Source organism: Argiope bruennichi, chromosome 8 (assembly GCF_947563725.1).
Source record: "Argiope bruennichi chromosome 8, qqArgBrue1.1, whole genome shotgun sequence".
NCBI lineage: Eukaryota > Metazoa > Arthropoda > Arachnida > Araneae > Araneidae > Argiope > Argiope bruennichi.
In genome coordinates, this window is record NC_079158.1 from 70314775 (window position 1) to 70328047 (window position 13273).

General features: G+C 28.5%; 1 protein-coding gene across 1 annotated transcript; it reads right to left on the minus strand.

The window, feature by feature from the left end:
• Positions 1–1224: 1224 nt before the first annotated feature.
• Positions 1225–7747, minus strand: LOC129981820 (coiled-coil-helix-coiled-coil-helix domain-containing protein 2-like). Its single transcript, XM_056092845.1, has 4 exons — positions 7524–7747; positions 5970–6129; positions 2150–2375; positions 1225–1511 (listed from the first exon to the last, which is right to left on the minus strand). Exons 1-4 carry the CDS (start codon positions 7553–7555, stop codon positions 1489–1491), a joined length of 441 nt encoding a protein of 146 aa, XP_055948820.1. The 5' UTR covers positions 7556–7747; the 3' UTR covers positions 1225–1488.
• Between the last annotated feature and the right edge of the window lie 5526 nt (positions 7748–13273).

Below are 13273 nucleotides of genomic sequence, written 5' to 3' on the forward strand. Positions count from 1 at the left end.
ATAGCTTCTGTTGTAAATTTGAACCTTTACATTTCCACAAGTTTTCTATACTGAAAGCATTCTATGCTGTTCAGAATCAAGTTATTTTAGCACATTTTATTAACCTCAGTTGCAGTAATATTCCACCACAGGTGATACATCTTTTGTCCAGTAAATTACACCATTTTATATTGTCCATATCTCCTCATAAAAAATTCACGCCTAGTTCTAATTTCTATATTTAGTCTAACGATATAGTAATAAGAAGTAAAAAGAGATATACTGCTATGAAAGTATAAAAGCAGTTTTTTCGTTTTAAAAAGTAAATTGTAATAAAGAGCAGGAGAGGAAAATATTTGCCTAATATAATACTTGACTTTGCCTACATATTTCCCAATTCTTCAAATTTTCACTAAATGAACCATTTCTAATAATGATTAATTTTGTAAATTTATAATAGGTGAAATTCCAGGAATCCAGTATGCACTATGATTGGTCAAATAATTTTCCTATGGCAATTTTAATACAAAAGCAAATTATTAGTATGCTGAAATTAATGTATTAAATCCAGATTCAAATATTTTTTTATATAATTAATTTACATTTTTATGATCATTTAGAGCTTTTTTCCAGTGCATGAAATAGAATTTTCATCATTTTTTGTAAATTATATTCTATGATTCATAGCAGACTTGTTTTCTGAAGATCAGATTTTTATTTAGGCAGTATTCTTAAATATTGTTTTATTATTAAAAACAACTCAAGTTTATAATACTTAGAAATCTACATACAGCAGCTTCAAAATCAGTTATAATGTGTTTATTCACACCTTGCAACAAATGTTATTCGTAACATTTGTTGGTGTTTAATTTACAAACTAATTCCTCATATATCGAAATTATATTTTTGTTAGATGCTGTAAAACTTTAATTATAGTGGAAATATGATAGGCATAGAAATATACCAGCCATAGAATATTTTTAGCTTCCATATAACAATAGAATCTGATTATTAAATTTTGAAAACTGAACAGTATCACTTAAGTCCAGAGATGCCATATTATTAAAACAGAAATTTTAGACAAGGAACAAAAAATTATTACACCAGTATTGTATAAAATAAACAAACAAACAAAAAAAAGGAACAGTTACTACCCTTTTCAAAAATAAGTTTCAATATATATATATATCTTTTTTAATACAATAGTGACAATTTACTTAATATGAAGAGAACAGTATACTTGCAAACAAGTAAAACCTTTATTACTAAATATGACTAATATATCTAACAATCTGCAATATAAAACAAAGTTCAAGTTGACTCTTTAAAAAGGCCAGGCTACAATGACTTTGAATGTATAACGTGCAGAATTTAATATGCTTAATAAATAAAATTTGATCTGCAGCATTTTATTCATCACCAGGTACATGTAACAAGGCTACAAAATTAATAATGCTACATAAAATTATAATTTGTTTTTCACATCTTTTCTTCTACTATATCTACCATTCAGCTCAACTGTGGTGCCAAACCTAAAAATAGAATTAAAATGTATCAATTTTAATATTTTTACTATAATTATTTATATTATAATCATTAATTTTTATACATTATAATCATTTGTAAATTTAATACAAACAGAAAGTAATTTTATATAAAGTACTTTTCTAAAAAAATTATCATAAAATTAGAAAATTAAAAACTTTATTTAAATAAAAATTCTTAAAAAATAAAAACTGTGAAATATAGCACAATTCTTTATATTTCATGTTTGAGATTTGTCTATATATCAAATTAGAGGAGTTTAAAAATCACACAAATAAACAGCATGAAATAATGCCTTTGATTATATTATTTTTAACAACAATAAAAATATTATTCCAACAAATTCTACTTATTAATTTAAACTCAACTTTTTTTAAACGTGAAATTGTTTGCGTTTGAATAATTTAAAATTTTGAAAAATAAGAGTATTCTTCCATAATTGCTTCATATAATAATTTAGTCTTTTTTTCCCCTTCACATTTTAAAACAGTTTTCATTATAGATGCAATTTTTAAAATGGCTATTATGATTACCGAAAAGACAATTTATAGCTTACTTTTGAGTCATATTTGTGATTCTACTTTATATTTATAATAAAACTATTAGGCAGTAATAAAAGACTTACCATTTGCTTGTTGACACTGTCTAAAGACTTCATTGAAACCTTGGCATAAACTAATATCACTCTGATTTTGAGTGCATTCCAGGAACTGTTTGAATTCAAACTGACAGGCATTCTGTTGAGGAGCTGGCGCCTGGGTTGGAGCAGCAGCAGGGGATGCAACTGCAGCAGGTGCAGCTTCAGCAGCACTTCCACCTCCACTAGTTAAGGCATGACCAATTGTATGGCCCTAAAAGAAATAAATATTTTATATGTGCATCATATTACAACGACTGCAATATTTTAATGATATTAAACACATATAACAATTTATCCACATTTTAAAAATAACTATTTTCTAATCTCTTGAATTTAAACTCCAAAGTTGTTTTTGATTTCCATGCCCTTTAACCCATATATGCATAAAATAAAGACGATTAAAATTCAGGGAAAACTCCCTTCAGAAATTTTAAGCTCAAAAGATATTCTCATGTACCTCTTTTTGATATTTTCTGCCTACCTATTTGGACTGTGGTCCTTCCGTTTGGTCGTGGTTTTTACAGTTATATTAATACTTCATGTAACTCATCAGATAGAATTACCAATTGCATTTTGAGAAGAAAATAAACCACACTGATTCTATCTCCAATAAAGTATCACATTTGAAATTAGTTGTTAAACTGAATATACAGAAAGCCTCTAAAAATGTCTTGAGTAACTTTATTGCCCGAAATACACTTAAAACTCACAAAGCAATCTTTCCTGTGCTGTATCAAAAACATGGAAAACTGAATGATACACATAGAAAAATCTTAAAATTATGACAAATTAAAAATTATGGAAAGAAAGTTCAAGCTTATTAATCTATATTAAAACTACCATAGATGTTATATTTAAGGAGGCCTGTAGAATTTTTTTTTCACAATAATATATAGAAATAATTATATGAACTCTATATAGGGATCTGATTAACCAGGAAGCAAAAAAGAGGAAATCCAAAAGACAGATTTTATTTTTACTTCAAAATATTTACAAAAGCAAGAAATCGATAGCATAAGATTTTTAAAATCACTTTAAGAAGCATATTATCCAGGAAAATTTAAATATATATTGGATATATACGAGGGAAAAGGCAGTACTTTATTGTAAATATACCTCACTGGCATATTATAGTAAACATTTCTTTAATAGACATTGAATCTTTGTGGCATATACCAGATACATTATTTTATTTGATTAAAAAATACAAATTGGAATAATTTAAATAATATATAAAGGAAACACCTCATACAATAGCTTGAGAAATTTAAATTAAAGGCACTGAAGCTTAACTAATAATTTTTAAATTAAGAGCAATGTTAATCACTATCATTTTCCTATAATAAAAAAACTTATAGCCATCATTCTTACATCTAATGCCTATAATTAGCAGCCCTTTAAACAACAAAAACAAAAAGAATAAATTATGTTTGACAGCATAATATAAGTTAGATACACAATGAGAATAATACAAGTTATAATTAAGGAAGTCAAATATTTTGAAGGAAGTTAATTAATGGTGACAACAATTTTAAAGATAACCTGCAACGCTTTCCCTAACAATAATTGAAGCTACAGAGGAGACTATAGGACTAGGAGCTACCATATTTTATAAAAGGATATTTTGGAATGAAGGGATATGTATCACCGAATCCTTATTATTTTTTTTAGCTAGAGTTGTAAAAACTTTTTTTTTAATCATTTGAGAACATGTTGTTTTGGTTTGGGAGTTTTTAAAGCCACAAAATACACGGGCTGAAAATAAACATTATGATTTGTTGGAACTCGTAAATTGTATGAATTTTTTTTTTCTGATCTGGATCACAAAACTGAGAAAATATTCCAAATCTTAAACATTTCAGATTAGTTTCCGATTCAAGACCACCTAGCAGTTTTATTAAAAATATGTTTGCAGAATGATCATGATACAAAGTTCAATCCCTTTTTTCAAAATGATTTTGATGTCTCAATTTATTAAAGCATTTCATGGGAGGAGCAATGATTTAAACATTTAACTTCTGCTCTCAAATTTCATACTGTCAAAAATAAAATTGTTGTCACCTGATAATTTGAAATTAGCATCAACATTCAACTTTCTTCTTCTTCTTCTTTTTTCTTTTTTTTTGCAATTATTAGTGAAAATATTATTACACCAAGTGATTTTTTTTTTTAACATTTTAAAATTATATTTTTTTAAATCGCACCAATAGAAAAAAATTAAATCATTCTTTTAAAAAAAAGTGTTAAAGTAAGCCTCTATTTTTTTTTAATGCAGATTAAAAATAGATTTTTCAATGAAGATAATTTAATTATAGTAATGTTTGATTATGACCTATTAAAAAAATTCCAATGGCCATTTGAAAAATGTTCCATTGATTTTCAATGTCATGTTTAACTAAAATTTTAATATATCTTTCCATTTACTGGGGAAAAAAAAATGTGGTAACTAGATATTGTTTTTCATTTACATGTTATAATTAAATTAAATATTTAATTCATAATTTGTTAAATAACATATGATCATTATAATTGTAAATTTTGGTGATTGTTGTAATAACAAATCACCAAAAATAATTATTTTTCATATTTTTTTAGAGAATCTCTTTTTAACAACTGAACGTAAGGATGTAAATCGTATGATTTCACCAGATGCAAAGATTGGAATTTATTATACTTTAATTTAAATATTCAGTTAAAGAATATTAATGTATTTCTTCTTTTTTTGTATTTTCCAATTTTTTTCTTGGCCTTTTATAACTTAATGCTTTTATTTTACCAGAAATTAAATAATTTGCAAGTTTGAGGTTTGTAAGTATAATTACATTAATATGATGGATGAATTGCATGGTCATTAAAGACAGCTAATAAATTTATATATGAAAGTCAATAATACTTTCATACACACAAGTTTTGGTTGAATCCCTGTTTAGTGTACCCACAAGTTTGTTATTTCAGAATTCAAAGGGGATTCAGCAACTGTCCAGAAAGATTAAAAAAGAAGTGTTCTTATGATAAAACTATCAAGATCAATAAATCTCGTAATTTTAATAAAAATAATGGGTAACTGCAACTATTTCGCAGTTTGTTTATATGATCAGCCATCTTGATTGGAGACCTTCTACTGTGAGCTTCTTTGGTGAAATAAAGGGCTAAACTAGGATTTTACCAAAGTTTCTAACAAAACAATTTAATAGTATATAACAAAAATATTTTATAAATGAATGTTCAGAGTCACCTTTAGAAAAACTTCATAACACTTTAGAGGTTTTTCTCTAAATCCTCTGATATAGATCTAAAAGATCCACAATTTCTATTCGTCCATTGCTTCAGTTTTCAAACATTTACAAAGAAAACTTTCTTACAATGGACAAATCAAAAGACAAAATAAGACATATGTAGCATAATCTTCTTCCTCGGCAATTTTTTTTTTCAAACTATATCTGCTCTACTTAATTATTTTTCACAGTGAATTTGGAAATTCCTATTATTTAGCAAGAAGAAAAATTATACTACAATTAGTAGAGTCTAAAAATTTTTACAGTAAAAAAAAGAATGTACCAAGAAAACTACAAATAGAGAATTTTACTTCTAAAAATATGACAATAATACCACTTTAAAATGCTAGGTTTAGAATTTTTTCAACAATTGTCAGAATGTTTAAAATATTGGAATCAAATTATATTTATAATCTTAAATATTAAATTTCCGGGAAAAAAAATTCAGTAACATTTTTAGTCTAACAATGTATCACCTCTAAATTAATGGTTTAAAATTACAGTATCAAAATACAGCATCAAAAACTTACTACAGCCGAGCCAACAGCAACACCAGCAGCTGTTGTTGCCATCTGAGCAAAAAGTCCAGGCTGTTGTGGTGCTGCCATTGGTGGAGGAGGCTGAGCAACAGGTGCTGGCTGTTGAGGAGGAGCTCTGGCAGGTACATTACTAGATGGTCTTGGAGCAGACCTAAAAAATTTGAAATAATTCATTTTCACTAATTTTACTAGCATTTCTATAATTAGTTAAAATTTATATTACTCTTTGAAAGCTCATATTTCAGGAAAATAAAACTATCTTAACATTTCTACATTTTTTTCCCCTTTATAAATAAGAATTTTCTTTATTCCCTAAAATATTAATCTTTGATTAATAAATATCAATGAAAATCTGAATCACGTATAAAATTTTCAAAATTAGACAAAAATATATATATATATATAAGAAATCCAAGACAGTTAATGTACAATGTATTAAAGACTTCTTTAATTTTAATTTATATTGTAGATTACATAGTATTGAAGGCATTGTTTTAATCTACAAAAATTCATCCTTGTGCGAAATAAAATTTAAATTTAACCATACTTGTTAAGGAAGCCTTTCATGCGCATGGTTGGACAATTAAAAAAAATCTACTAAATCTTTTCTATGCTTATACCTTTCTATGTTTAGCAAAATCATTAAAAAAAATGTAGTAAATGATATTTTTTAAATATTTCAATGATCAAATTTAATCAAAATAAATGTCCTTGAAGAATTTGTACATAAATAACTGATCTTAAAGACTCATTAGGATTAACAATTACAACTGATTAATTGCTATTAAATCCTTAAATTTTTAATTGTCATTTAAAATTTTATTTCATTATAATTCTTAATGTACAAATTTCTTATTGTATGCATTTTGAATCATTTTCAATATCTGTAAAAAAATGATGCACTAGTATATATTTGTACTGGAAATTTTACATTTATTAAAGATCATTTATTTGCATACATATTTTATCTTATTATACAATGTAAAAACTGCAAAACATAGAATGCAAGAAAAATTTAACCAGGTTTTCTTAACTAAACACTTGAACTAATTATTACTTAAAAAAATATTTAAGTTATAATTGACAAGAATTTTATACCTAAATTTTAGAATTATATACTTTGACCAGTAATTGGTAAAACAGGAGAATCGGGTACCAGATTCTCGCCAAGTGAGAAAAAATTCTAGCCAAACCTAGAGATCTGTATATGCAAAACGCAAATTAGCAATCAAAATTTGAGAAAGAGAGTATACAGATTCATTATATATTACTTCCTTGTAGGAGTAAGTCGGCCAATAAACAATAAATCGGTTACATTCACATGAGATATATCCTATTAATTTTAATATGATATATTCCATCATTAAATTATATAACGTATATAATAATTAAAAGCGTAACTATATTAAATACTACATAGAATTTTCGTAATTTTATCTGTGAAAATAATTTACAAGATACTATTACAACATTGTTTCACAAGATACTAATCAGAATTAAAATTACAAAATTGATTCTTCATGCTTAAACAACACATGTGTTTACCTCATGGGAGATGACCTTCCTCGTCTAGGCATGCTGATCAACAAAAACGACAGAATAGTATCAGCAATTCTGAAAAATATCAAACTTTAAGGAAAATCTGTAATGCTCTTTCAATGACCTTTTGGACAATAAAGCGCATTAAAAGAATATTTCAATGAGCAAATTTCACGTCTCAAACCGAAATTCAACTTCTACGCAATTCTTCACTTCTGATCTCTCTTACCCAAAAATCTAGAAACAACCAATCACAATAAAGAAATTCAAGCCAATTCCAGAAGATTCCGCGTGCTTGCATAATACAGTTTACGTAACAATGTTGCATCAAACTATTAATAATGTTTCAAATGTTACATAAATTAAAAACAGAAATTACAAATTTTTAATAGCTATATCAGATAAAAATGGAAAACAGAAATAGATGTTTCAGAATTAATATTTTCAATTCTAAGTACGAAGTGCAAAGTTGATTTGGCAGCAATCCAAGATCAAAATAAACAATCGAATTTCAATTTATTTCCTCCCTGCCTTTGTAGCTAAAAATCCCTAAATCCCCTTCATTCAAACAAACAAACAAACAAATATTTCCTCCCTCTGAAAAAAAAATCATTTTCTTTTCATTCTCTCACTTTTAAGGAAAGAATTTTTACATGTTATAAGCTTGTTATTTGTGTTGAGGGTTATTCAAGTCGAACGTTTCATGACATTTATGGACGTTTATGACATTTTTGTGATTATATTCCTGCCAAAGAACACTTCTGACATTATACTGACTTCCCATTCTATTGATTTCAGCCCTACTTGTCCTTTTCAGGCAGTGTTGGAAATATCCTCGTCCTTCAATAAACAGATCGACCGAAGGACTGCATTCGCCAAAATTATACAATATTATATTTTACCCTATTAGCACAGCATATCATGCAATATCTCCACGATGTTCTTCGATATTTTTAAATACCGCCCAATATTTTGGAGATATTGTAACAATGTTGTTAGTCATTTAGTTCTAATAGGGTATAACTGCTGGATCAACTGTCCTTACTGTTCTTGAAGATGTTTCTGATATCCAGTATTTTATTCCAGAACTTCAATCTACATGGTTACTCTTTCAAGAGTCGACTGCCGAAAGATTCTCAATACAAGATATTGTGAATGATATTTCATGTAGATTAACTCAACCATCATTCTTTCGTTATTTCTAAAAAAACGTAAAATAGTATGGCCCACCATATTAACAACAATTTATTGAAAATTTAACATTAACTTTTGTTGTTGCTGCTGCTGTATCTAATCTGTCAGACCAAATCAAAAAATCCGTTGACAAGAAGAAAGTCAAAAATGAGGAAGTGAGAAGAATAAATTTCTCCCCAAAGAAGCCCTAAACAGTCTAGAATATGTTCAACAGAGGCCTGATGCAGCATTTCGGGCAAAGGGGGTAAGATTTAAAACTTTCACCCAGAGAAAAGACAACACATTTAAGATGGAAAGGCGCGACAACAAATTTTAGTTTTTCTATCACAAGGAAGAATTAAGGACTGGCCGGCTTATCGGCCCTACACCAATCATGGGTAGGGGTTACCATCCAATTCTTTTTATTTAGGGATTTCACCTGAGAGAAGAGTTCTAAGTAAGTGAGCTCAGCAAAAGATGAAGTCGCTAGGCTGCTTTCTTTCTACGATTTTTTGAATAACAGATAATTTTGCTATTGTTATTTTTAAATATTTGTTCCAAATATCTGTTGTTTCAATCATATTATTAATTAAAAATTATTACTTAGTGTTAAATATAAAATTTATTAATTGTAATTAATACTTTCTTTACTCATTTAAGTAACGTGTGATAGAATTAATTTATCTATTTCAGCTTACTTCTTAAATTTGATTTTTTTTCAAAACTATTTATTTAATTTCTGTATTGGAGTAAACCATTTTCTGAAAAATTTGAATTTAATATATATGTCATTTCTTTAAAATGTTTACTTTAATTTTATATTTTACAAATAGATGGCGCCAGCAGTAAACAGAATATGTTCAGAGTCATGCCACAAGGAATTAAAAATTATTTGTATGGAATAATTCGCATCATCAAATGCGAATATCAGAAAGTCATGGTCATTCTCATGAAGTGGAGCGGCGATTTCACACTTTCCAGTGAAGTCACCGCTCCGATAAATTTCAATGATATGCAATTCAATGATACAATAATTCCAAGAATAACCTGTCCGTTCACTTTTCAACCTATTCACAGATTTTTGCTTTTCTGTTTTGTTCGAGAGCTTCCATTGGACAGATCGTATCGATTGTTACTTTCTATCGTGATCCAAAACCTGTAATCGAAATATCTTTAGTAAGATCGTATCAAGGATTTGAATCACATCTCTCTTTGAAAAGTATTGATCACTGGTATTTGTGACTTTATGATATTAGTTACGTAATAACCGCTCGTAAAATATTCGTCATCCCTACCAAGAAGATCCACATGAGATGGAGTCCACTGGAAATGAATATCATGTTGGAGTGAGATCAGCTTCAACTTCTGAAGAATAGACAAACTTGCTTTATCTCCAAGATAGGTCCAATTGTTAAGGTGTTCCATTGAGCTGCTGCTATCAGAATTCAAAGATGTAAAATGGTCTTAAGTCCCTCATGGATTGCTAGGAGTTCGCTTCTAAAAACGGAACAGAAGTCTGGATTTCGTTGGTATAGAAAAAAATTGGTCTGAGGAGTTGCAATAAAATTTAGCTTTAACTTTTATAATTTCTATATATTATTCGCACAATTGCTAATAAAATGTGAGAAAAATTGCAACATAATGCGAGAAGGTTTTGTTTTTTCTGAGTTTAGACACCGAGATTTTTTCCCCTCAGCTGATGTGAGAGAAATTTATTCCTTTGTTTATTAAGAACTTTCAGAACCTTCACAACGTTATTCGTAAACAACAATAATAGTAACTGACATTCCAAAAATATCATACGAAAAATTAGTATGGATTTTGTACATTTATTTATCTTCGCAACAATAATATCATCAGTGAAGTACGGATGATAATGAAACTCGAAAGACTAATTGAAAATAAAGACGCTCTAAAAAAAAAAGACAATGAAATAGGAAAATTTCTAGCAAATGATACTAGCAGAATGTGTTTTAGATAAAAATAAGTTTTGTGATTCTTGATTTTCTAATTTGGCTCTTTGATAAATCAGCAAAGAAGTAAAGTCCCCACCCCCCACCCCCGAGGATGCAGGTTATCTGCTCAGGATTGGTAAAGAAAATCTTTGAACTGGAAAAAAATTAATTACAAACCAAGGGCAAAAAGGATTTCGATTGATTTTAATTTAAATTAGTGAGAAATTTTCAAATAATGATGCAAAAAAATTTAAAAAGTAATAGAATGTCGACGGAGAAATTTTATTTCTTATATTTTTCCAGAAAAAATTGCTATCCCGTAAAATTTTTGCAAAATTCAAAAAATTATGTCAAAGAGCGAAACAAATTTTTCAGAACGATTGCTTGCTCTCTTTTATGGTGAATAAATTTTCTTCTGCAAATACGAAGAAAAAAAAAATCATAATTTAATCGTCTTATCCAGCAGTTTGATTAAAATGTATGTATTTATTTTTCATAAACGTCTGAAATAATTCTTTGATACTAACAGGTTATAGGAGGAAAAAAATCACATTTGAGTCACCAGTTGCGTGACGGCTAATACTCATGAAGGCTGAAACCATGAACGCACTTTTACTGAATTTAGCTATATCCTTCACTAAATTTGGAACCATATAGTTTATAATCTAAAAATTGTTGATGTGTGGTAGCTTGAAGTTCTGCTTGTATTCAAAAGTTCTCCATCTTTAGAGGCTACTAACTGACAAAAAATATCACTTCAAATACATTTTCATAATAAACTCGGAAAGGCCATATTATTAAACATAACACAGAATTTAATGACTTGTTTTGACGCATAAGAAAAAATATTTATTAATAACAAAAATAAATGTATATTTTTTTGTCTATTGATAGTCTGTAGGCAAGACCATTTGATCTACAGCTACCAAACATGGCATTTGGAAAGATGCATTGGAATTTTTTAAAAAATTTGAATTAATTAAAAGCTAAGCAAAATTTTGATGCTTTTCTATTTTAACATACGAAAATATTACAGCATAAAATTGATTTTTATATCATCTTAAAATTCAAAAAATTTAATAACACCAAATTTTTTTCTATTTTTATTTAATTAAAAAATATTTCAAGCATATTTTATAGAAATATAAAATTATATCATTGTTGCAATAAAACTCAAATCACTTTCATTATTACAACTAATGTTTCGTTCTGGCACTTCCCATCATTGTTCAAATGACCAAATTATAAAAATTTGGCCTTTTACTTTCTCGTATAGAAAACGTACTGTAATCTTCAAAAAATTCAGTGGAGATTTCGACAAATTTCCGCTTTGGGCACCTGCCTCAAGAAAAAAAGTAAAAGGCCTTTCTTGTGAGAGAAGGATAATTCAAAATCACCTTGAATAAGACCGATGAAATTTAGTATAGGATTTTAACCCCGAATTCATATATTTCAATCAAATTTTGCAAAATAAGTTCACAAAAAGTCTGTCTGTCCGGTTATTCGAAAATAAATTAACACGAATACTACAAAATAAATATAGTCAGAGGGATAAAATTCGGTACATGAATTTAACATCTTTAACTATAGACGCCTGTCATTTTGAAATACAGTAAGTGGTCGATTATCAATATGATCTTTGTGATTATAAGTGTAGTTATGTTTCAGACGGTTGGAAAAAACACGTCTAAAACAAAAATTCGATTTTCGAATCTATTAACCGCATTTTTAAATCCATGCAGTTTTTAAAAAGTGCAAATGATTCCTTAACTCAGATCAATCTTTTGGTGGTTTAAACTTTCGGTGCTCAATTTGAACTCCAAATTTGATCAATATTTATAACGATATTACTAACTCTCCAGGACTATAAATCAGCAAAATTTACAAAGCAATTTTATCAGTTATATTGATAAAACATTAGTGAAATTCATATTACTCTTAGCTACAGCTTATACACAAAAAAAAATAAGAAGTCGCCCCCAAATTAGAGTCCATGTTCTGTATCAAAATTGTTATTAGAAAATCTCTATTATGTATCCAAATATTCGTCCAATACCTCCTGGATATATGAACACAAATTGTGTATTTCCGTACTGTTTTGTAACACGGGGTGCTTCCGGATAAATCCTGTAAACATGAACCGAGGTCAGAAAACGACCACGACGAATGAACTGGCTATCTTCCTCGGCAAAATTTCGTGCCAACAAATTTAACTTTCAGCAGAACTGCTTAAACAACAGCACTATAATGGAGTCGGTTTCGAATCTATAAGCTTCCGACATCAAAGCTGAAACCTTCTTACAGACGATTGCAGATAGGTGTTTGGTATAAAATAGTCATCTGGTAAGTGTAATAAGTACATCTTATAAAGAATCACACAGTTTAGTTCAGTTATATTAACGTCCCCTTTCATATACTAGGGCTGTTTTAGGACGGACCTCGTGTAATTTTGTAAAGCGGTCAGGGGAAGAGGATGACACCTGAGCTGCCCCCCTCCCCCATACTTACTCACAACACCAGTGGGAGAACGTTTGGCCCGACGGATTTAACTTGCACAAGACCCGCTTACACCCGATGGTTCTTCGGGGTAATCGGGTTTCGAATCTGAAATGTTCCGGTTCCGAAGCC

Bases quoted from the DNA above. Each gene is read 5' to 3' on its own strand.
- LOC129981820 (XM_056092845.1), bottom strand. From the start codon at position 7,555: ATGCCTAGACGAGGAAGGTCATCTCCCATGAG. The intron at 6,130-7,523 runs GTAAACACATGT...CAAATTTTTTAG, and splicing joins GGAAGGTCATCTCCCATGAG to GTCTGCTCCAAGACCATCTA. The intron at 2,376-5,969 runs GTAAGTTTTTGA...TATTTCTTTTAG, and splicing joins TTGCTGTTGGCTCGGCTGTA to GGCCATACAATTGGTCATGC.